Source organism: Salvelinus alpinus, chromosome 35, assembly GCF_045679555.1.
Source record: "Salvelinus alpinus chromosome 35, SLU_Salpinus.1, whole genome shotgun sequence".
Taxonomy (NCBI): domain Eukaryota; kingdom Metazoa; phylum Chordata; class Actinopteri; order Salmoniformes; family Salmonidae; genus Salvelinus; species Salvelinus alpinus.
This window is the reverse complement of record NC_092120.1, coordinates 5095232-5117331: the sequence shown is the minus strand read 5'-3', so window position 1 is coordinate 5117331 and position 22100 is coordinate 5095232. Positions and strand designations below refer to the sequence as shown.

The following is a 22100-nucleotide window of genomic DNA, read 5'->3' as shown; positions in this document are numbered from 1 at the left end:
CCACAAATCTTCTCGCTTAATTGGAGATCGTCCCGTATCGATTTTCATCAGTCTCTTTATTTGCCGTAGCAGCCACACATAACCAGGGGACATTTAGTGTGCTTCTCACTGCTAAAATGTCCCATCTCTGAAATGCTATTAAATTGAATCATTGCAGAAAATGGTTTAAGTAAACATAGTAAACATATCACAGTTTTGGGGCGTCTTTTTGTAAGTCTTTTAGAAAAAATTGCTTTTCACTTCAGTCTTTTTGGTGTATTATTAGCTAGTCAGAATGCAATACTTTTATTTTTATGGGTAAATGTAACAGTAAATATACAGTTTCATGTAGACTAATAGATTGTTTTCCTTATGTTTTTCAACATCTATAGCCAATATAAGTTAATTATTGCATTTACACTCAAATGCTTACAGTAGCCTACAATAGAAAACACACGTAAATTATGAGTCATTTCTTCTTTGCAAAAAGTGTTCTGTTTATTTAATTTTTTCATAGAATTTGTTTAAATCAAACACACTCATATGCAAGCAGACTGTTTTGATTGCAACTATATTTCAAAACCCAAAATAAACATTCACTAAATAAATACAACTTTTCCCCTGTGCTTCAAAGTGGTGTCTTTTTCTGAGCATATTTACATCATAAATAACTTTGGAGAAGCACAATTCAGAAAACTAACAAATCCAAACGTATAAATATAAGAGATATGGTAACCACATTTACAATAGAATCCAAGGGAACGTTTGAAATGTGTCACACTGCCTTCAAAACAGTATAATAAACATGATATGAAGGTTGTCACAAGCGTTAGTGAAAGGTAATGCAAGCATTAGCATGATCAGATGTGATGATGATTTAGGCTGTCTAAACGACTACCCAACCGGTTGGATTGCATATTGCTGCATGTATCATGACTTTGTGAAAAAATTTCATGAATTGTCATATAACTCATTATTATGGTACTAATAACTAACGTTATGTTGGTACAAGCAAGCGTTGCCACGGCATCATTCTGTATTATTAGACAGAAAGTGTCCTAACCGCTCTCCTTAACACTGTGCTAGTCAATCAACCACAGCAGAACACAACCTCTCCATTTCACCTCTCTTGATTTTTCCTTCATCTCATCAAATGTTCAATAAACAATGAGCATCTCTTTCCAGTACAATAACTGTACAATTACCCTTGTTGACAATTTAACAAGACATGCCTCGGAGATACACACACGTTCAACCTTATAAGCATGCTAACTCCCACCTCAGCCGTGTTAGCATGCTAACTCTCATGTCAGCCGAGTTAGCATGCTAACTCTCGCGTCAGCCGAAATAGCATGCTTACTCTCATGTCAGCCGAGTTAGCATGCTTACTCTCACGTCAGCCTTGTTAGCATGCTTTCTCTCACCTCAGCCTTGTTAGCATGCTAACTCTGACCTCAGCCTTGTTAGCATGCTAACTCCCACCTCAGCTTTGTTAGGATGCTAACTCCTACCTCAGTGTTTAGCTTGTAAGCATGCTAAATTCCCCCTCATCGTTTACCACTACACCTGGCTAATGAGAAAATCCTCTTCATCATATTGACCTTTAGCCTCTAAGTAATCACACCTCAATAAGGTTGTTCATTAGAGGTTGTATATAATGTTGTTATCCTCACTGAGGTGACAGACCAAAGCACTAATAACTGTTGTTATCCACGCCAACAAGACATTTAGCCCAATTAGAGCTAGCTACCTGACAGTCCAGGTGAACTGCTGTATGTCTCAATGTAAATGTAGGCATATGTATCTCTTGCATGTATCCCTTAAATCCCCTCTTTGCTTTCTCTGAAAGTGTGGGTACACTTCCCTTAATCCATACCTTACCTACTGGGGAAAACATAGATAGAATGAATTTGCATAATCATTGATGTCTGTGAAGTTTTTTTGTGTCATTTTTGCTTAATCTCTATACTGCACACCTTTAATCATAGCTATGGGAAGTAGGGGTGCTGCAGTACCCCCTGAATTATTATCACAAAAGTAGTGCCCTGGGCCTTTACTAGTCCTGTATTAGCAAACAGATACAGCCGTCTGTAGCACGGACAAAAAATATATCAATTTAACCAGGTCAGTTGACTTTAACTCTAGAGTTGTGTTGTGATAAGGGGATTCTGACCACCAACACTAAAAAGTGCACTGACGTTGAACCCTTCCCTGTTAACTCAAAACATATCCACAACCCTATCTTCAACCCTAGGGATGAGGTTCCCACAATGAAACTCCATTTCTGACAGTGCAAATGGAATAACGTAGCTCTGTAAAAACTAAAAGAAAAGGAAACACAAGAAGTAGGATAGGAAAAAGTATTTTTGCTGGATAAGATGCAGATGAGGCAGTCGAGGCTGGGCTATAGCATGGAGATTCCATGGATCTACAGTTTCTTCTTCATGTGTTTTAGTGTGCACCCGAAATGTCAACCTATTCCCTATGTAGTGCATTACTTTTGACCAGAGCCCTATGCAGGCTTTGGTCAAAAGTAGCGTGCAGGGAAATGGCACCCTATTCCCTAATGTAGGGAATATGCTGACATTTTAGACTTGGTGTTTTTGGACAAGCGGGCGTTAGCTGCCGTTGGTGATGATGACGGAGGTCCCCTTGTGTCCCGGCCCCTGCTCTGCCTGCATGCGCAGGTGTGAAGTCACGTCGTAGTGGGTGGAGCCAGCGGAGGAACAGAAGTCCCTGAGGCTCTCGGTGTCATACAGGTGCTCCAGGGCGTAGCCCGTCAGGGAGTAGGTAGCAGCTTGCTTGTCCAGATAAGGCCTCCCCGTTTGGGTTTGGGGGTGGGAAGGGTAGAGGGCTGGGGCAGGGGTAGGGGTAGGGGAGGAGGATGAGCAGGGGCCTGGACGGCCAAGCTGGTGGTGCAGGGGCTGGGAGAGAGGGGACAGGTCTGTCTGTCCTGTCTGCTGGAGGTAGTTTTTGGGCTTGGGGAGGTGGTGGTCAGAGCCTGGGCTGCTGAGCCTGGAGAGAGGGGCAGGGCTTGATCCGGGGCTGATCACCTGACCCAGGCCACGGCACAACACACTCTGTAGCACCCCCTGGGGGTAGTCGGTGGTGAAGCAGGGGCCGGGGCCCTTCGGGAGGCCGTTGGCAGGCCCTAGAGGAGTGTCAGTGTCTGGGTGGAGCTTGCTGCGGTGCTGCAGACGATTCTCCTCCTCCTTGATCATCTGCTGCGTGGCTCGGATCAGGGTCTCGATCTTGCTCGGCTCCTGGGGGCTGGCCCGGAAGTAGTCTGCGCGGTAACGGTCCCCAGAGTCGCTGGCGGAGCCCCCGTCTGGCGAGCTGACCACACTGTCCTGGTCCCATTGGCCACGGTCTGTAGAGGGAGGGACAGGACACTGATCTTAGAGCCAACAGGAAGCTATATCCAGGGCTAAGCAGAGTTAGCAGCATGTTATCTTACGTGTTAAAACTAACCTGTATTTTGCTGCTGACCTCTTCCATGTCACCATTGCAAAGAGGTTATAACCACAAGATTTTTCCCTGGTTAAATAAAGGTTAAATAAAGCAGAGGTGGGAGATCTGAAGAGTGAGCAGGCTTTTGTACCAACCCGAAACAAATCTGTGTGTCTTTGAGCCTGCAACAGTGGAGTTCACCCATCTCCAGCCTCCTACAGTAATACAAGCTAAAGGGCCAGGGATAGGGACTTACTATGCAGACTGTGGATGGATGTGATGTGGGGCACGCTGCTCTCATATCCCTCTCCATTCTCCAAGGATGAGGTCTTGGCCAGGGGCAGCACAGAGCGGGCAGCTCCCCACCACGCCTCTCTCCCACCCTGGGGAGCACCCAGGAAGTACCTCCCTGCCTCACAGCGGCCCCGCTCGCACGTCTGCTTGTGGCCTTGTGTGTCGAGGTGGGAGTGGCTGTCGCTGGAGGTGTGGTGGTGGTGTTGCTCCTCAGTGATTGGGAGGCTGTAGCAGAGGGGACGTGGCTCGGAGAACTGCCTGTAGGCACAGGAGGTGCCAAGCCCCTCACCCTGCTCCAGCAGCTGAGGGGAAGCAGAGTCTGTGAGGGGAGATCCGGCCCAAGGGCTGTCCTGGTCCGACTCTGACCGCTCGGCCTGGAAACCAGCGTACTGCAGAGATAGAGAGAGAGGGTGAGTGCGCGAGAGAGAGGGAGAGAGACAGGGCGAGAGAGGGAGAGAGACAGGGCGAGAGAGAGGAGAAATAAGAGTCATTACCTAGGTAATCAAGAAGTGATACATCAGGTATAAGCTACCTCCCATCACCTCCCATCACTGATAGATCATGCAGTATCCTGGCTCAAATAGAGAGAGTTGCCTCTGTGTGGGATGTGTACAGGACCAGTGCTTTATGTTCCTATAGAGCCTCACCTGTGTGTAGGGGGACAGTCGGGCCTTGGCCTTGGCTCGGGACACTCTGGTCTTGGGTGCTCTGCGGTTCTCAGTGAGGCTGGTGGGAGTACTGCTGAAGGGAAAGGAGGGCTTGGTGTCTGTCACCTGGTCCAGAGACAGCTGGAGTCCTTTATACTCAGTATCCCTGCAGAAACATACACATACAGTATGTACTGTAGATCATGTAGATCAGAGGTGTCCATCCCTGTTCCTGGAGAGCTACCTTCCTGTAGGTTTTCGCTCCAACCCCAGCTGTAACTAACCTGGTTCAGCTTATCAATCAGGTGTGCTAGATTAGGGTTGGAGTGAAAACCTACAGGATGTTAGCTCTCCAGGAACAGGGTTGGAGAGCCCTGATGTAGATACACAGATATATTCCTGATTTAACTATGTGTTAGGATTACATAAAGACCATCATTAAACAAGACAAGGCAGCTCCAATGTTACGACTGTTTATCCAAGTGTGGCTTGTGCTTTTGTCTACCTGGGTATTTTATTTTTTCACTCTCTGGGGGCATGTACCCACTAACATCTGTTTGGTAATTAAAGCATGGTGCGTGTGTGTGTGTGTGTGTGTGTGTGTGTGTGTGTGTGTGTGTGTGTGTGTGTGTGTGTGTGTGTGTGTGTGTGTGTGTGTGTGTGTGTGTGTGTGTGTGTGTGTGTGTGTGTGTGAGTCAGTGAGTGAGTGAGTGAGTGAGTGAGTGAGTGAGTGAGTGAGTGAGTGAGTGAGTGAGTGAGTGAGTGAGTGAGTGAGTGAATGAGTGAGTGAGTGAGTGAGTGAGTGAGAGCGGAAGAGAGCGGCTTTTGGAAGGACTTGTTTCTTCATCAGGATAGTAACAAGGCCTTTAACAAACATACAACAGAGGGGAGGTTGTTCGTTCAAATACACATGCGATTAAGGGCTATGTCTGGCTAAACCAAGCCCACAGGAACACCATGCCAGGAGACAGTACTTGGAAATGGGAATTGATTTCTCTGTAAATCAGGGGTGGACTGGCCAGCTGGCATTTCGGGCAAATGCCAGATGGGCTGGTACATTTTTAGCCGAGTGGGACTGTCCAACATGATTTATTTTCACAAAAAATAAGCATTATCTGGCTACTAATGTGCCATCAAGTGGAAAAAATGGGCCGGTGTAGGGGCCTCAAGGAAGAAAATGTGCCAGTGTAGGGGCCACAAGGAAGAAAATAGCCCAGTGTGTTAGAAATGCCAGGGCCGATTTCAGGTCCCAGTCCTCCCCGTATGGATTCTGTTCACTATGATGAATCAAGTTGGAGAAGATGGATGGAAAAATCTGGACATGGTTTACTCTGGCCAAACACTGATCCATCCTACACACACACACAAACAGACACACACACCCCAAGCATGTGCACATGCTCACTCGCACACAGACACATATACAGGTACATGTCACACACAATCACAATCAAGAAATACACGTTCCATACAAACACCATCAAAAACATAAAGAATAGTATTCTCATAGGATCAGGTCAGGTCTCGCATTTCAGTGCATGACACACACACTCCTTTACGTGATAAAGTGTTCGTGTCTCTCTGTAAACACAGAGTATTGCCTAAGAAAGGTCAGGGATCACAGTGACAGGCTCTGGCCAATAGGAAGGGACGGAAGGTGGAAGGGTTATCAGTACTAGCCAATAGGACGAGGCAGATAGGTTATCAGTACTAGTACACATAGAGGCAGTTCAACCAGAGGTGAACTCCTGCGTTCCTGTGTGCCCTACTAGCTGTGTGTTAATCAGTGTAGACTAGTACACCTCTACCTGCTACTGTGTGAATCACCTACCACTGCCTCTGATAACAACAGTGACAAAGGGGCTGTGATAGTTCTCTGATGAACTGACTAAATCCGATGCCATTCTCTCAGAAATTTAGGGGGAAACAATGAACTCATTATTATCATTATTATTTAGCCTCAGACAGGACAGGAACACTCAGTGGATGACATTGTATTGTTATCTCTCTCTCTGCTAATGAACTGAGTTACTATGAATTCACTGACTGACTGATGCTATTCTCACAGATACGTTGAGGCAAAAAAACACGTTTGCACATTGTCTCATTACAGCTTAATGTCTCACACGATAAAACATCTCAACAAGGTCACGAGACGGTACTAATTGACTGTACAGTATGTAATTCAATAAAAATAAAACAATTGTTAAAAAAAAAAGATCACATGGGGGGAATGAAAAATCTCCATCCAAACTTTAAACTCTCTACTCTCTCACCAAGCTGGCAGCCATAAACGCTCCTCATCTTTATGGCCTATCAATTAAAACCTCATAAACACCGTTATGGATATGGGGAGGGGGTTAGTCTGCGGCTGCGGCAGTGCGTGTCGAGTCATTTCCTTCTTCTCTCCTCTGTACGGAGAAGCCTCTTCTGCCTCCTCTGGCTAATGGAGTGTTTTATGGGCCTAATTAATTTACTGAAACAGTTTTACATCTGCAGCAATACACGTTACACACAGCAGCACACCAGGAAATAGGCTAAATATCCCATCCTAGAAGGCAGTGGCACCGTTTCCACAGACCTAACCGGAAGGTACAGATGTAGGATCTTAATTTGAGCCAGTTTGCTACAGCAGGAAATTAATCCTGCAGAAACAGGAAATGTGAATTATTATGTGGAATATAATTATACGATTTCTAAGTGGAAGTTACAAACTTCAGAAGCCTTTTTAAACCTCAAATACATGACAAGTTTTACATTTCCTGCATTGTAGGAAAGTTCTCCTGCAACAAGGTGATCAAATTAAGATTCTACATCTGTACTGAGCCAATACTAACACACAGAACCGACAGAGCTTGACTCAGACTATATCTATATCTATATCTGGACTGTTTGCAGTTCAGATGATAAAGCAAGTGCATGGCGAGTGAAAAGAGGTTTGAACGTTATGGTGACTTTTCCAGTGGAAAACTGGGTTGAAGCAAATTGTGTTGCTTATCAGTGCTCATGCATGACGGAGGCCCACACTTAGCTCAATACCACTGTCTGAGAAAGACAGTCCACCAGACCTGGGTTCAAACTGTATTAGTTTTCTTTCTAATACTTAAGCTTGACTGGATTGAGGTTTGCCAAGGCCAATAGAGACAATGGAATAGTGCCAACAGTGAAATCACTTCTATCTGACACCTCAGGCCAGGTTGACTCAACCAAACAAATTAAAACTATTAGGAAGAAAAAAATACTTTGTGAACCCATGCTTGACTGAGACAGTTGACACAGTCTGCAGACAGACAGATGGACATGTTGTTCATTCCACAGACACCTTGCCAACTGACTTTCCCTTCCTGGGTGAGGGTTCCAAAGGTAACAGCCAAGTCCACAGACATGAATAAGCTTTAGTGAACCTGATAACTCAATGACCTCAACACACAGACACCCACGCTGCTCAACACAATAACTAATCTACACACAGACATCCACACTACTACACAATAACTATTCTACACACAGACATCCACACTACTACACAATAACTATTCTACACACAGACATCCACACTACTACACAATAACTATTCTACACACAGACATCCACACTACTACACAATAACTATTCTACACACAGACACCCACGCTGCTCAACACAATAACTATACTACACACAGACACCCACGCTACTCAACACAATAACTATACTACACACAGACACCCACACTGCTCAACACAATAACTATAATACACACAGACACCCACACTACTCAACACAATAACTATAATACACACAGACACCCACACTGCTCAACACAATAACTATAATACACACAGACACCCACACTACTCAACACAATAACTATAATACACACAGACACCCACGCTACTCAACACAATAACTATACTACACACAGACACCCACACTACTCAACACAATAACTATAATACACACAGACACCCACACTACTCAACACAATAACTATAATACACAGACACCCACACTACTACACAATAACTATTCTACACACAGACACCCACGCTACTCAACACAATAACTATACTACACACAGACACCCACACTGCTCAACACAATAACTAATCTACACACAGACACCCACACTACTACACAATAACTATTCTACACACAGACACCCACGCTACTCAACACAATAACTATTCTACACACAGACACCCACACTACTACACAATAACTATTCTACACACAGACATCCACACTACTACACAATAACTATTCTACACACAGACATCCACACTAATACACAATAACTATTCTACACACAGACATCCACTCTATTACACAATAACTATTCTACACACAGACATCCTCACTACTACACAATAACTATTCTACACACAGACATCCACACTACTACACAATAACTATTCTACACACAGACATCCACACTACTACACAATAACTATTCTACACACAGACATCCACACTATTACACAATAACTATTCTACACACAGACATCCACTCTATTACACAATAACTATTCTACACACAGACATCCACACTACTACACAATAACTATTCTACACACAGACATCCACACTACTACACAATAAATATTCTACACACAGACATCCACACTACTACACAGTAACTATTCTACAGCAGAAGAAAGTGACAGTAAACAACTTTCAGTTTTTCAAGAAAATATGATTGTAATTGAACAGTGATAGACCGCTGCAGCCTGCCTGTCAGCTACTGTAAACTCTCACCCTATTAGACAGAAAAATCTAACAGAACATTTCATCCTAACATCTACAGAACAACAAAAAACACAGTCGACAGGCTCTGATGAGACGAAAATACACAATTTCGTTCCACTATAAATGAGCTCAACAAATAAAAAGTCCTATTTACAATCCTGTCAAAACTTACCTTCAACAAACACCTCATCCACTACACTTAAGTCATTTAAGCAAATGAACAAAAATGTGTCATGTTTCTTATTAACCTAAAAATAAATATATTTCTTATTAACCTCTCGTTAATTGCTTTGCAGTGATGGCTTGTGTAAACCTCGGGTGCCAATACTCATTATCTTATCAGAGAGGGAAACGACAGCTAAGCTGAGCTACAAAGAAGTCTGTGTGTGTGTGTGGTGCTGTGTAAAAATCTGAACAGGCTCAAGCCTGGCCTGACCCTCCCAGAGCCAGGAATCACATCAGACCAAACAAATCAAGGACAGATGTGACTGCTGATCTCGCTCTCTGCGGTGCCATGCCTCCCGATAGGAGATATAACCATCCACTGAAGAAATACCAGACACCCTAGACCTACAGCACCATTCTTTCCACTGACAGTACTACAGACTTATTGGTGATGTACAGACAAACCAAAAGGGCAGGCTATACACACTGTGGGACTAGCACACATATTATGACCCACTGATGTAGTGTTGGTCCTGTATGTTATCCACCAAGGATCACATAAGAAATAACTGTTGTACAATGGCTTTCATGTGTTATCCTCTGGGGTTTTGCTGAGGTACCTACGTGAGGACGTAGTTGACACTGACGATACAGTGGGGTCTGGAGGAACGGCTGTTGTGTACGATGGTGGCATAGCTCTGGACCCAAACCCAGCCACCCTGCTTAGCCAGGAACCTATAGTACTTAGTGGTCACTTGGCCTTTCACCAGCACTGGAGAGAGAGAGAGAGAGAGAGAGAGAGAGAGAGAGAGAGAGAGAGAGAGAGAGAGAGAGAGAGAGAGAGAGAGAGAGAGAGAGAGAGAGAGAGAGAGAGAGAGAGAGACAGACAGACAGACAGACAGACAGACAGACAGACAGACAGACAGACAGACAGACAGACAGACAGACAGACAGACAGACAGACAGACAGACAGACAGACAGACAGACAGACAGACAGACAGACAGACAGACAGACAGACAGACAGACAGACAGACAGACACACACACAGAGACACAGAGACAAAGAGACAAAGAGAGGGGGAGAGAGAGAGTTAGAGGGAAACTGAAATTCTTGTTTATATCATTGTTCAAAATAATGAAGCATTAATTAGTGGCCATGTATAACATAATGTGGATGATATGATTGTAGTGCAACATGGATGTGGTTCAAAGTAGAACAGGTTATTGCAATTACTCTGTCATATACACAAAATATATTAGAACTGATAAAACATAATAAAAAAATATAATAATTTATTTGTCAGATAATAATTTAGACTCTGGTGACGTGAAACCATAATATCAATCAGATAGTTCATAAAGCAATTTAGAAAAACAGGCACTTTGTTTCAGGTGATGTAAGCTATTATTAAAGTACAATTACAATGCATCCAGAAAGTATTCAGACCCCTTGACTTTTTCACATTTTGTTACGTTACATCCTTATTCTAAAATTGATTAAATAAATAAAAAATCACAATACCTCATAATGACAAAGTGAAAACAGGTTTTTAGATATTTTTGGGGGCGAATGTATTCAAAATAAGAAAGAGAAATACCTTATTTACATAAGAATTGAGACCCTTTGCTATGAGACTGTCACGTGTGCTCCCTCTCTGGCATCTAGGTCACCAGGCTGCTCGTTATACAACTTGATTGGAGTCCACTTGTGGTAAATTCAACTGATTGGACATGATTTGGAAAGGCACACACCTGTCTATATAAGGTCCCACAGTAGCAGCATTGAAGGTCCCCAAGAACACAGTGGCCTCCATCATTCTTAAATGGAAGAAGTTTGGAACTACCAAGACTCTTTCTGAGCTGGCCACCCGGGAAAAACTGAGCAATCGGGGGAGAAGGGCCTTAGTCAGGAAGGTGACTATGAACATGATGGTCACTGACAGAGCTCCAGAGTTTCTCTGTGGAGATGGGAGATCCTTCCAGAAGGACAACCATCTCTGCAGCACTCCGCCAATCAGGCCTTTATGGTAAAGTGGCCAGACGGAAGCCACTCCTCAGTAAAAGGCACATGACAGCCCACTTAGAGTTTGGCAAAAGACACCTAAAGACTCAGACTATGAGAAACAAGATTCTCTGGTCTGATGAAACCAAGATTGAACTCTTTGGCCTGAATGCCAAGCGTCACGTCTGGAGGAAACCTGGCACCATACCTAAGGTGAAGCATGGTGGTGGCAGCATCATGCTGTGGGGATGTTTTTCAGCGGCAGGGACTGGGAGACTAGTCAGAATTGAGGGAAAGATGAACGGAGCAAAGTACAGAGAGATCCTTGATGAAAACCTGCTCCAGAGCGCACAGGACTTCAGACTGGGGTGAAGGTTCACCTTCCAAAAGGACAACGACCCTAAGCACACAGCCAAGACAACGCAGGAGTGGCTTCGGGACATGTCTCTGAATGTCCTTGAGTGGCCCAGCCAGAACCCGGACTTGAACCTGATCGAACATCTCTGGAGAGGCCTGAAAATATCTGTGCAGCAACGCTCCACATCCAACCTGACAGCTTGAGAGGAACTGCAGAGAAGAATGGGAGAAACTCCACAAATAAAGGTGTGCCAAGCTTGTAGCGTCATACTCAAGAAGACTTGAGGCTGTACTCGCTACCAAAAGTGCTGCAACAAAGTACTGAGTAAAGGGTCTGAATAATTACGTAAATATGATATCAGTGTTTTATTTTTAATACATTTGCAAAAATGTCTAAAAACCTGTTTTTGCATTGTCATTATGGGGTATTGTGTGTAGTTTGATGAGGAGGGGAAATGTGGAAAAAGTCAAGGGGTGTGAATACTTTCCGAATGCACTGTAAGTACATTAGATATCTGTATAACATTCAGCACAGACAGTGGTGTTAGTTATGCCTTTTGTATTACTATTGCCACTACACTGTTAATATATCACAGATAGAAAATTCTAGTGCTGAGGACTGGGAGATAGTAACTGTAGGAGAGCAAAACAAACCTAACTCACACAAGTGGTGTGCACATCTCAGGTGGAAGGAGTCACAGCTATGGACATGGTGATAGAGCGTCTTCTCTATAAGATCCTGGGGCTCATAGCCTGTCAGCTCAGCTACCCTGGGACATACACAATATTAAATACACTCATAATTACATATACATATGCATACAGAATGTACCCAATTTCCACATCTTCCTCATTATTTCAGATGTGTATGACTACTCATGCATCTATGTAGCATTTATGAAGATGTTATGAATGCTCAACAAAGCCTTTAGAAGTTGTTTCAAGTGGAGCCTTAAGTATTTGGGGCCACTAAGCTTCTCCAGTGTGTGAGTTGCGTTAAATGCTGTATTTACCTGGAGTCGAGGAAGATGAGCTTCATATCCAGGCTGGCTCTGAACATGAACATGTTGCTGTGTAGTTTGATTTCAGTGACAGCGCTAGGGGGTAGAGAGTGGCCCACCGCCACCAAGCCCACGTTCTGATAGCAGCCATCAAATGGAGACATGTCCAGGCTGTACTGACGGATCTTTAGGTACCCGCTGCAGTGGATCACCTGACACAATTGTACACACAAATATGCATGTAGGCCTACAATACATAAGAATACACATATGGAAATATGTATTCAACCAGTTTAGAGGTATTGCAAGAGATTTCTGTTATTATGGACTGCATGGGAACGGAGAGTTTCTAGCAGGGCTAAAACTACAGTTTGATGGATTTTTCAAAAAACAACTGCAGTTTGCCAGAAAAGTTGAAAACATAGGCTTCATTTATAAAGACGATGTGCAAACTATCAAGAATTCAGTCACACAAGCGGTACAAAGTGGAATGACTGACTATATAATCTAACATCTTCGACATTGAGAAAGATGGCAGCAACATAGGCCTACCTTGTATCCACCACATGTCAGACCAGCATTTCTTTTCGCGAGGACGCATTTCATTCTCAAGAAGAACGAACGTTCCATTTCATATTCTTCAAAGACAGAGAGAAAACGCAATCAAAGACGACCATATAATGTAAATACCATGACACATGATTCAGTGCTCATTCAGTCACCATAGCACACACAGGTTACCATACCTTGGACAAAGTGCGAGTGGGAGGGTTGGTGAGCTGTCAGCACGGCTGTCATTTCGTCGTGGTCAGCGGGGTGGATGTACTCGTAAATACTATTTCCCGTCAGCTCTACCTGTTAAAATACACGTTTAGTCATTGTTTTCAAGGAACGTAAAACATAGGACTATAGGCTATGTCTACCGTAGCACAAAGCACAAGGATCGATGTAAATCGAATGCAAAATAAAGCAATCAGTAGCAGCGTACCTGTGATAATCCCAAATGGACCGATGCTGTTTCAGATATGTACATTATTTTCCCGTCTGGAGCAACCACAAAAATGAACCCGTCCAACGTCTGAAAAATAAATGTAATGTATATTTTAATTAGGTCCAACGTGGACAAAATGTGCGTAAACCTTTGCCTAGCTAGGCCTACATATTAATGCTACTATACAGGTTATTAGATCATTTAATTTCTCATATTAATAATCAATCAATCTGTTGTCAATACAAAATAAGGAAAATATCGGAGACACGTCCATGACAGCATTGTAGCATAGTGTTTTTTTTATTGATTGACTGTATCAAAAAGGTTGTTACCAATTAGCATAATAATAATAATAACACAATTTACTTCAATGTTTCCAAATTATTTATATTGAAATTATTAATTATCTTGAACTTATCAATAGAAAAACACTAATAATGTCTGCATACTTATTAATATCATTATGATCATTATTATAGTCTAGCACTTCGACTATACTAGGCCATGGTGCTTTTGCTGTGTTGCATTTAGTGTTGTTACGATCATGTAGGAACGAACCCTTGTTAACTAGAGACTCCTGGAGGAGAGAAGAGAGGCGCAGCGCGTGACTATGAATGCGTTGAAGATATTTCCAGATTTATATCCACAAGAATGAGAGCAGCAGGAGGGGGGCGTTGTGAGGAAGAAAATCACTCTCCTTTTAAAGCATGGATAACGGGCGACTACTGCTGCTGTCACGTGGGATAATGATAATAATAATAATGATAATAATAATAATACAATAAAAAATAAATCATGCATACAGAATTTACAATAATAAAAACACGTTTTACATTCGACATTTTTTAAACATTTCTATTATTATTCCAAAGATAAAAATGACGTTCATAATTCAAATAAGTCTGCACCTGTAGGATATGTGATCCCACCTCTAACAGATGTGATCCCAGCTCTCGCCCAACATTATCCAGAGATCTGGTCCGACTCACGTGGCCCCAGGACTCTCCCAGCCCTGCAACACACATGGGAAAATAAGACATAATAATACTCATCATCATAATAACCAAACATGACAATAATAATCTTACATTGGCCCAATATCCTTATAGAGAGGATGCCTTTGAGATGCATACATTTTCGACGTAATTGTGTACATTTAATAATATGGCTATCAGCGTTAAAATCAATGATAGGCATATCATAATAATATTTACACTTGAAATAAATATAATGTTTGGGTCTATATTTAAAAATCTAATATTATTCGTTCAATTGAGCACACCTGATTTCACAGCGAACGAAAATATTTTCGCATTGAACGGACTGTAAACAGGTTGGCAAGACATTGGACGTGCAAATCTCCCCCGCACACCCAAAGGAACCAACAAAACCCGATAAAGCAAATAAGAGTTGCTGTCCCCGGTAAACCACCGCGCAATCCCGATTGAAATGCAAATTCCATACGAAAACAAACACGCGCCAGTGCAAAGATCACAACAACGACAGAAACATTTCGCATTTTAATATTAACCAAAAATGCACTTCACGTTTGCACAACGGAAACAAACAAATTACTCCTTAACCACAACTCAAATATGCAGCCTCTTCACTACAGGAGCTGGACCATTCAGTGTCATATGAAAAATCATTTATTATTCAATAGACAATGATTTAATCTAAATCTCTTAACTTTTAGCATTTCATATGATTCTAATGAATGACCATCACTGATAGACCTACTGGTGATAACGTGGGGGGGAGGGGGGGGGGGGGGACTAGGGACGTTTTTTTGTGTGTCAATACGTCACGTTTTAAGGTAATTGCAATTAAGCAGGGCCATAGGTGGGTTTCCACTAGGTACCAAAGCCACAAAGTCAAAAATGTCTATATTGTAAAAATGTAGGAAGAAATAAATGTTTTTTGGTCTTAATTTAAGATTAGGGTTAGATTTAAAATCACTTGAAAATAGAATTGCACAAATAGGTTGTGGTAACTAGTCCCACCCCATAGCTGGGACTCTATGTTCCTCTCCGCGCCGTGGTAATCTGTGTGGAAGCTCGAGCTGGGGCCTTTAGGTTCTCGCACTTGACCTACCGCAGGGAATTAGGCTCTCTTCGACATCAACGCGCGTTTAAGATAATCACATTACATTCAGAAATAGGATCTAAAGATACTGCTGCGACATGAAGTGCTCCAAACTGAACAAAAGTAGGCCTACATTTCAAACAAAAGAGGCGTTAGCGACGACTCAAAGATTAGTCTGGAGAGCCCTGTCCTGAAAGAGTGTTCAATTGCTCGCATGCAGGGTTAGAAAATTGTATTCGTCTCCTATAAAATTGCAGTTGGAAAAGCTTCCAGTTTCTCTGAGCTCAATTTGTTATTTTGCTCACGTGCGCGTCCACAACAGATTTAGATCATTATTTACATGGGCCTCAGCTCTTAGAAGAAGCATAATACGTTGTGTAGGCCAACACACAAATATATCGTGTCCCATTAATTGTGTAGGTTTCAACAACGTATAGGAATATAAAAAGCTTAAAAATCCTTCCAAGAAATGGGATAGGCCTAATAATGTCCTATATTGGAATTATGATTCTAATATTGCATATTTGCGTCAGCAACGCCTGACAAGCCAGACATATGGTTTGCTGTTATGGTTATCTATTGTCGAAACATTTTGTTGAACCAAATAAAATGTGAGGTGGCCCAAATACGCATTGTATGTCTGTTTGTGTTTTCGATTAATCTTACAGCGGCGGCAGACTTCAGCAAAACAAACGCATCAACGCGTCTCTCCCGCTCTCTCTCTCTCTCTGATGTGACTTGTAATTCAACACCGTGGGACAACATAGGGTGGATGAAAGGTTATTGACCGCTTGCTGTCAATAACGTCCATAAAACACTTTCACCTCTATACATTTTCATATAATATTTTACTAGCGAATACTCGGAACATTTTCTTTTCAATAAACGCGGTCACTTTCCGGGCCTAATTCGACATTGTTTCAAGGCGATTTGCTTTGCACTCCTCGCAGCAGTGTGTGTGTGTTTGGACAGCCCTTTAAGACAGCAGAGGCTATTTAATGAGGAAAGCACATGGCTCCCAATACGGATCGTAAAACGCATCAGTGACAGGACCCTCCTAAACTGAGTATACAGAAGATTCCCCCATACAGCCACTATCCCCTCCTCCCTGTGAGACTGTAGCTTCAATTATTCATCAGTTTATTTTACCATATGCTAGTGTTGGGAAACGACCGCATGCTTTGTTTCCTTATCAAGTGTGGAAACGGTGAGCTGTAGCCTAATAAAATCATGGAACGGTGATAAAAAACGAATTAAGCATAGTCCTGTCATAATTTCCTCATCATTCCATTCACCCAGACAAACGGTGACTGAAATGGGCTTCTGGTGAGAACGGGTGTACATAGGCTACTAACGCTAAATAGACTATTTCTGGTTTAAATTTTTTTCTTTCTACACTCCTCTTTTATCAATATTAAAGAGTAGGCGGGCCTATCTATAAGAAGCTTAAATTGATAGCCTATGATAGCCTATAGCCTACACTGTAACGAAAAACTCACATTTTAGGTATTATCAACAGTAAAAAAAAAACGTATCTTTGGATCGCCAAAAACCTTTGCACCACTAGTGGGTGCATGGTAGGCTTATTGTTGTTTCTGGTTCATTAACATATTTTGAGGCGTGCCTTGTAAGAGGCTATATTTGTTGCACCTGTGAATGCTGTACCAATTTAACTTCTATGGTTATCATGGCTCATCGATTTAAAATGTATAGGGGACAGATTGGAGTGGCCTGATTTGGGGGATTTTCACTAGATGTAATCGAAAGTAGGGTCCTTTGGAGAAAGGATTGTTGACATATATTTGACATTTGTATGATTGAGAAATAATTAATTGAAGTTGGAATATTTATCACATTTTCGCCTTACCCAGGCCTCCTTAAGACGCCAAAATGTTTCATCTGTAGGTGCTACAAATCAAAGATTGGTGTCATATGAAGATTTACCGCTTGCTCGGTGATATCAGTTATATTTTTCTTATAAAAATGTATGACATAAATGTATTAATATTGAAAAATATAAAACATGAACATTGAAAATATAGGCTACCATTTTGGATGGCTAATTTCTCTATATATTGCTGAACATAATATACTCTACAGCCTGTCAAAGTTCCAGACTGGGATCTCTGCTACTTTTAGAGTAATGATCCAATTTCTAAGTATTATCAATGAGTGAATGTGAAAATGGATTCAAAATGGTCGCCCTCTGCTGGTGATTTGCAGGATGAGCAATGATTCAAGTTAAAGGAGAGCTGTGATTGGTTACATTGCCTACTTCGTCAATTTCTCTGTATAAAATGGTCCATAAATTTAAAACTAGCAGAGATCCCACTCTGAAACTTTGATATGCCTGTAGAGTAGGTAGACCTATATTATGTTAAACCATAGTCCTATATTGAAAAAAATTTGGCAAATCAAATTTTTCAATTTTTATAAATTAATATAAGAAAATTGTTATTGAAATCAAAATACTCCTAATATCACAGAGAAGGCAGTAAAGCTTCATATGAAACCAATTGTTGCTTTGTAGCACCTACAGATGAAACATTATAGAGTATTAAAGGGTAAGACGAAAATTTCACAAATATTCGAAATTCAAGTCTTTATTTCTCAATTATGCTTTAAGATACAAATGTCAAATATATGTCAACAATTCTTCCTCCAAAGGACCCTTCTATGGATTCAATTTCGTGAAAATCCCCAAAATCATGTTTTTTGTTTTGTTTTTAGTTCGTGAAGAATCCCCCAATACAAAGTAGGTTTATAGTGTAAATCAGATATGTGGACCTTGGACAACTCAGTAGAACACTGATGAAGATAAAATTAACAATAGACAAGATATGACACTTGTCATAACAACGTCAAAACAACCATCGCGTGTGCTTATAGAATTAGTCAATTAGACTTTAGATGACATATGTTCAGTAGGCCTATTACGTGCAGTGTTCCACTTCTTATACTGACTGCATTAACATTATTGATAGGCTAATATCTACGGGTACGCGCAAGACGCCCGTGCATGCGATGAATCGTTGATCACCTGCAACGTCATACATAGGTTAGGCCTATAGGCCTAAAAACAACATTCAACACATAGGGGGAATCGATCTTAAGCAAAATCCACAATCCATATACTCTCGTGCGTTTTTTTATGTTGGTGTGTGTCTTAACAGCCTGAGCTTGAGAAGTAATTCTTGAGAAGTCGCTTCTCTTCTTTGCCTCAGTGTTACAAGGCCACCATATGTTCGTAAGGATCAGACCGCTAGTCGCTCGGGCGACGCTAATTGGCGCGGCTCTGTAGCGGTCACGCAGAACAGGGGCCCGTTGAGACCGCGGGGAGAAGGTGGCAAATGACGGCTAATCGTCTTCCAGGGGCATGGTCGCCTGACTCTGAAAGGGGACTACACGTGTATAAATGTAAAAAGACACGCACAGTGTATTCTTCACAGACAAAGAGGTGTGTACAACGGTCCATTTATGCGCGCACACTACTTATTTCACAGGACATTGTGTGCATAAAGTTGCTATCTTTAGGCTACTTAGGCATACATCAAGTTTGTTTTGGAAAAACATTAGGGTAGATTCTGATTGAATAAATTCCAATTAAAAACATTTCTTAGTCCTAGTTAATAATATTGACACAATTTCATGGCCATAATTCAAAAGTCCTACAAAAGTTACCTTAAGTCGTATGGCATTTTGACCATCTCTCTGATTGCCTATATTTGACTATATATACCCAACTAAAATATAAAACTATTCCATATATCAATATGGGAAATAACATAGGTAAATAACAGTATTCCCTTCACGTGCAACAGTGGCGAGATTATTGAATGGAATTTAATTGGGCCTAACGAGTTATGTTGTGCAACATATAGCTTAATTTAGATGCATGTAGGCCTACACATCTCCCATACGTAAACACAATCATTACTGTAGTCTTATTGATTTTCGTGTAAATGAGGAGAAGTGGCAGCACAGGCGTTTTGCAGAATGAGAGCGGAATTAAAACGTTAATAACATGACATAATTCATCATTATAAGACATTATAATATAACACATTGCACATGTATATCAGTGTATAGATGAGGCAACAAAGTCATTTCATAATATGTGGCAACATTTGGAATTATGATTTGAATTATTAGCCTTGCATAAGAACATGAATTTCTAGCACCAAAATAAAAACAAAAAGCATAACTGTAACACAAATATAATATTAAATACACCAATAACACTTATGATAACATCAATATAAACGTTGGTTGTTATAATAGCCTAATAATAATCATCATAATATAACAACGTTTAATATAATAATATCATAACCTTACCTTCAGGAAAAACAATTCTCATTTTCAAGTAACTTGTTGTGAGTCGAATAATTGAAGCTTTATCAAGCTGAGACGTGATGGCAGAAGGTAAAGGCAATAGTTTGGCCAGCTCATAGAATTCACTATTTTCCTTTTCCCGTCGAGTCCGGGCAGCATTTTTCGATTTTTCTTTCATTTTCAAATAATTATATTTTCTTCGACCTTGGCGTGAATTCACCAAACAATAAAAGTCAGTCAATATACAGATCTCAATTCTAGATCATTTTACTGCTTTGACACCCATGCATTCTGTTTTACGCGCTGGCTCTTCCAATGCACGAACTGTATTTCTCTGGCGCGGATACCTTGTGTGGTGGGTCAAGATAACGCCGTAGCTGCTCGGTTCTCCTTCCTGACTAAATCCAGAAATAAAATATGAACATTCCCATGTTACTTCCAGGATAGATTAAAATGGCGAAGAAGGATCTGAGTATCCTGTTTATTATGAGGAGTAATCGGCCATAGCTCCAGATTCACTGTACATGACGTCCACTTGGGCCCAACATCTCTGTGAGGAGTTCAGGTCCTTCACATTGTTGCCGAAGACATCATGTCCCTCTGAAAAAATCATAATAATATGCGCGAATACATTAACACTTTGAACTTAATATTGTTCAAGTAGGCATAGGCCTACTGATGTAAAATTGTAATTTGCACACGTTCAATTGCACCAGATAGGCCTATGTAAAATGTGAACATCACACTTGTGGTGACCATTGATTGCAATGCGCATTACGCACCAATTAGGTTGGTTTACTAAACTTTAGTAATTATCCTAGAGACAGAATGCCAATACGCACACTCACATTTTAGTGGTCCTTAATGACTGCATCTTCGTTTCAAGGCAGTGTCAGATAAGGTATTGGAAACATGCTAGATTATCAACCTACCTCGGAGCGTCGACACAACCAACCCCAACTTTTTTTTCCAGAAGTCCGCAGCAATGTTACCTCTTCTCACTTCTGTGCTCATGTCCTAGTTTCCCCGAAAATCCTCAGTAGAACTTCAACTACGACAGCAGAGGCACACTAGACTTCCCTCATCTCTGCTTTAGGGTTGCGAGTGTATCAAAAGTAGTTTTTCAAACCCTCCTCTGTTTTTAACTCTATCTCCCTATTTCTCCTGTAGAATCTGAGAACGGCCCACCCCCGCGTTTCTACCAGCCAGCCTGTCCCTCATTGGGCAGTAAGTAGTCTGGTCCATTTCCCTATTGGGCATTATTATTATAAACGTGTCAGTGCTCGATGTGAATCCAGGATTTGCTCGTATAGATCCTCACCTCTAGCCTTGTTGAAATCATCCTGGGGACATTATAGAGGGCCATACGGCTAATGTAATTCGTTTATTAGATAGGCTTATACGTTGATATATATATATTTTTATAGCGATACATTGTTTTAGATATATTTTTTTATTGCTGTGTGAACCAAGTTTAGCATATAGGGCTAGTCGTTTGTTATCGTCTGATTCTCCAGATTAAAATTAGAGCTTTCATATTTCATAGTCCTAATAAGGAAATATAGGCTATGTTTAGGGCTATGGAGGAATAAAATAGTAGGCTAATAACCAAAAAAGTATAAACACGATTATGGTAAAATGTTAAAATGTCAAGTGGTTAAAAAATAGTAGGTATGCAAAATGTTTTTCAAATGTAATAACTCGGGGATAGCAGGTGAGATGACCGTGCACTATAGATGGACTTCAATTCCATAACATAACCTGAGGTATGTTGATAGACCAGTGCCACAATGCATTTAGTCCGCGGACTTTATTCAATTGCCTGATGCAGTTGATAAACTGCCAAACGAGATGGCAGATATGGAAACGCTGGATGTCTAGGGCCTATAGGGTACATTTTACGCAAAACAGATTAATAATGTACGTTAGTGATATTGAATAAAATTGAAAATTTTGCAATATTGAAATTATTCTTTATTGAAAATATGAGGAATATATGAAAGATAGGCCTAGAATATATGTCGACGGGACATTTTTCACGCCATTTCGATACCTAGCAATTTTT

General features: G+C 41.3%; 1 protein-coding gene across 2 annotated transcripts; it reads right to left on the bottom strand.

Moving 5' to 3' along the window:
- Positions 1 to 328: 328 nt before the first annotated feature.
- sim1a (SIM bHLH transcription factor 1a) lies at positions 329 to 21222 on the bottom strand. 2 transcript variants are annotated; one of them, XM_071383938.1, is made up of 12 exons: positions 20968 to 21222; positions 20039 to 20635; positions 14524 to 14627; positions 13613 to 13702; positions 13371 to 13479; positions 13177 to 13262; positions 12637 to 12836; positions 12278 to 12393; positions 9888 to 10035; positions 4371 to 4536; positions 3686 to 4112; positions 329 to 3349 (listed from the first exon to the last, which is right to left on the bottom strand). In XM_071383938.1, exons 2-12 carry the CDS (start codon positions 20211 to 20213, stop codon positions 2598 to 2600), a joined length of 2373 nt encoding a protein of 790 aa, XP_071240039.1. In that variant the 5' UTR covers positions 20214 to 20635; positions 20968 to 21222; the 3' UTR covers positions 329 to 2597. The 2 variants fall into 2 exon arrangements, with proteins under 2 accessions (XP_071240039.1, XP_071240040.1); XM_071383939.1 differs by having other exon boundaries at positions 330 to 3349; positions 12287 to 12393.
- Between the last annotated feature and the right edge of the window lie 878 nt (positions 21223 to 22100).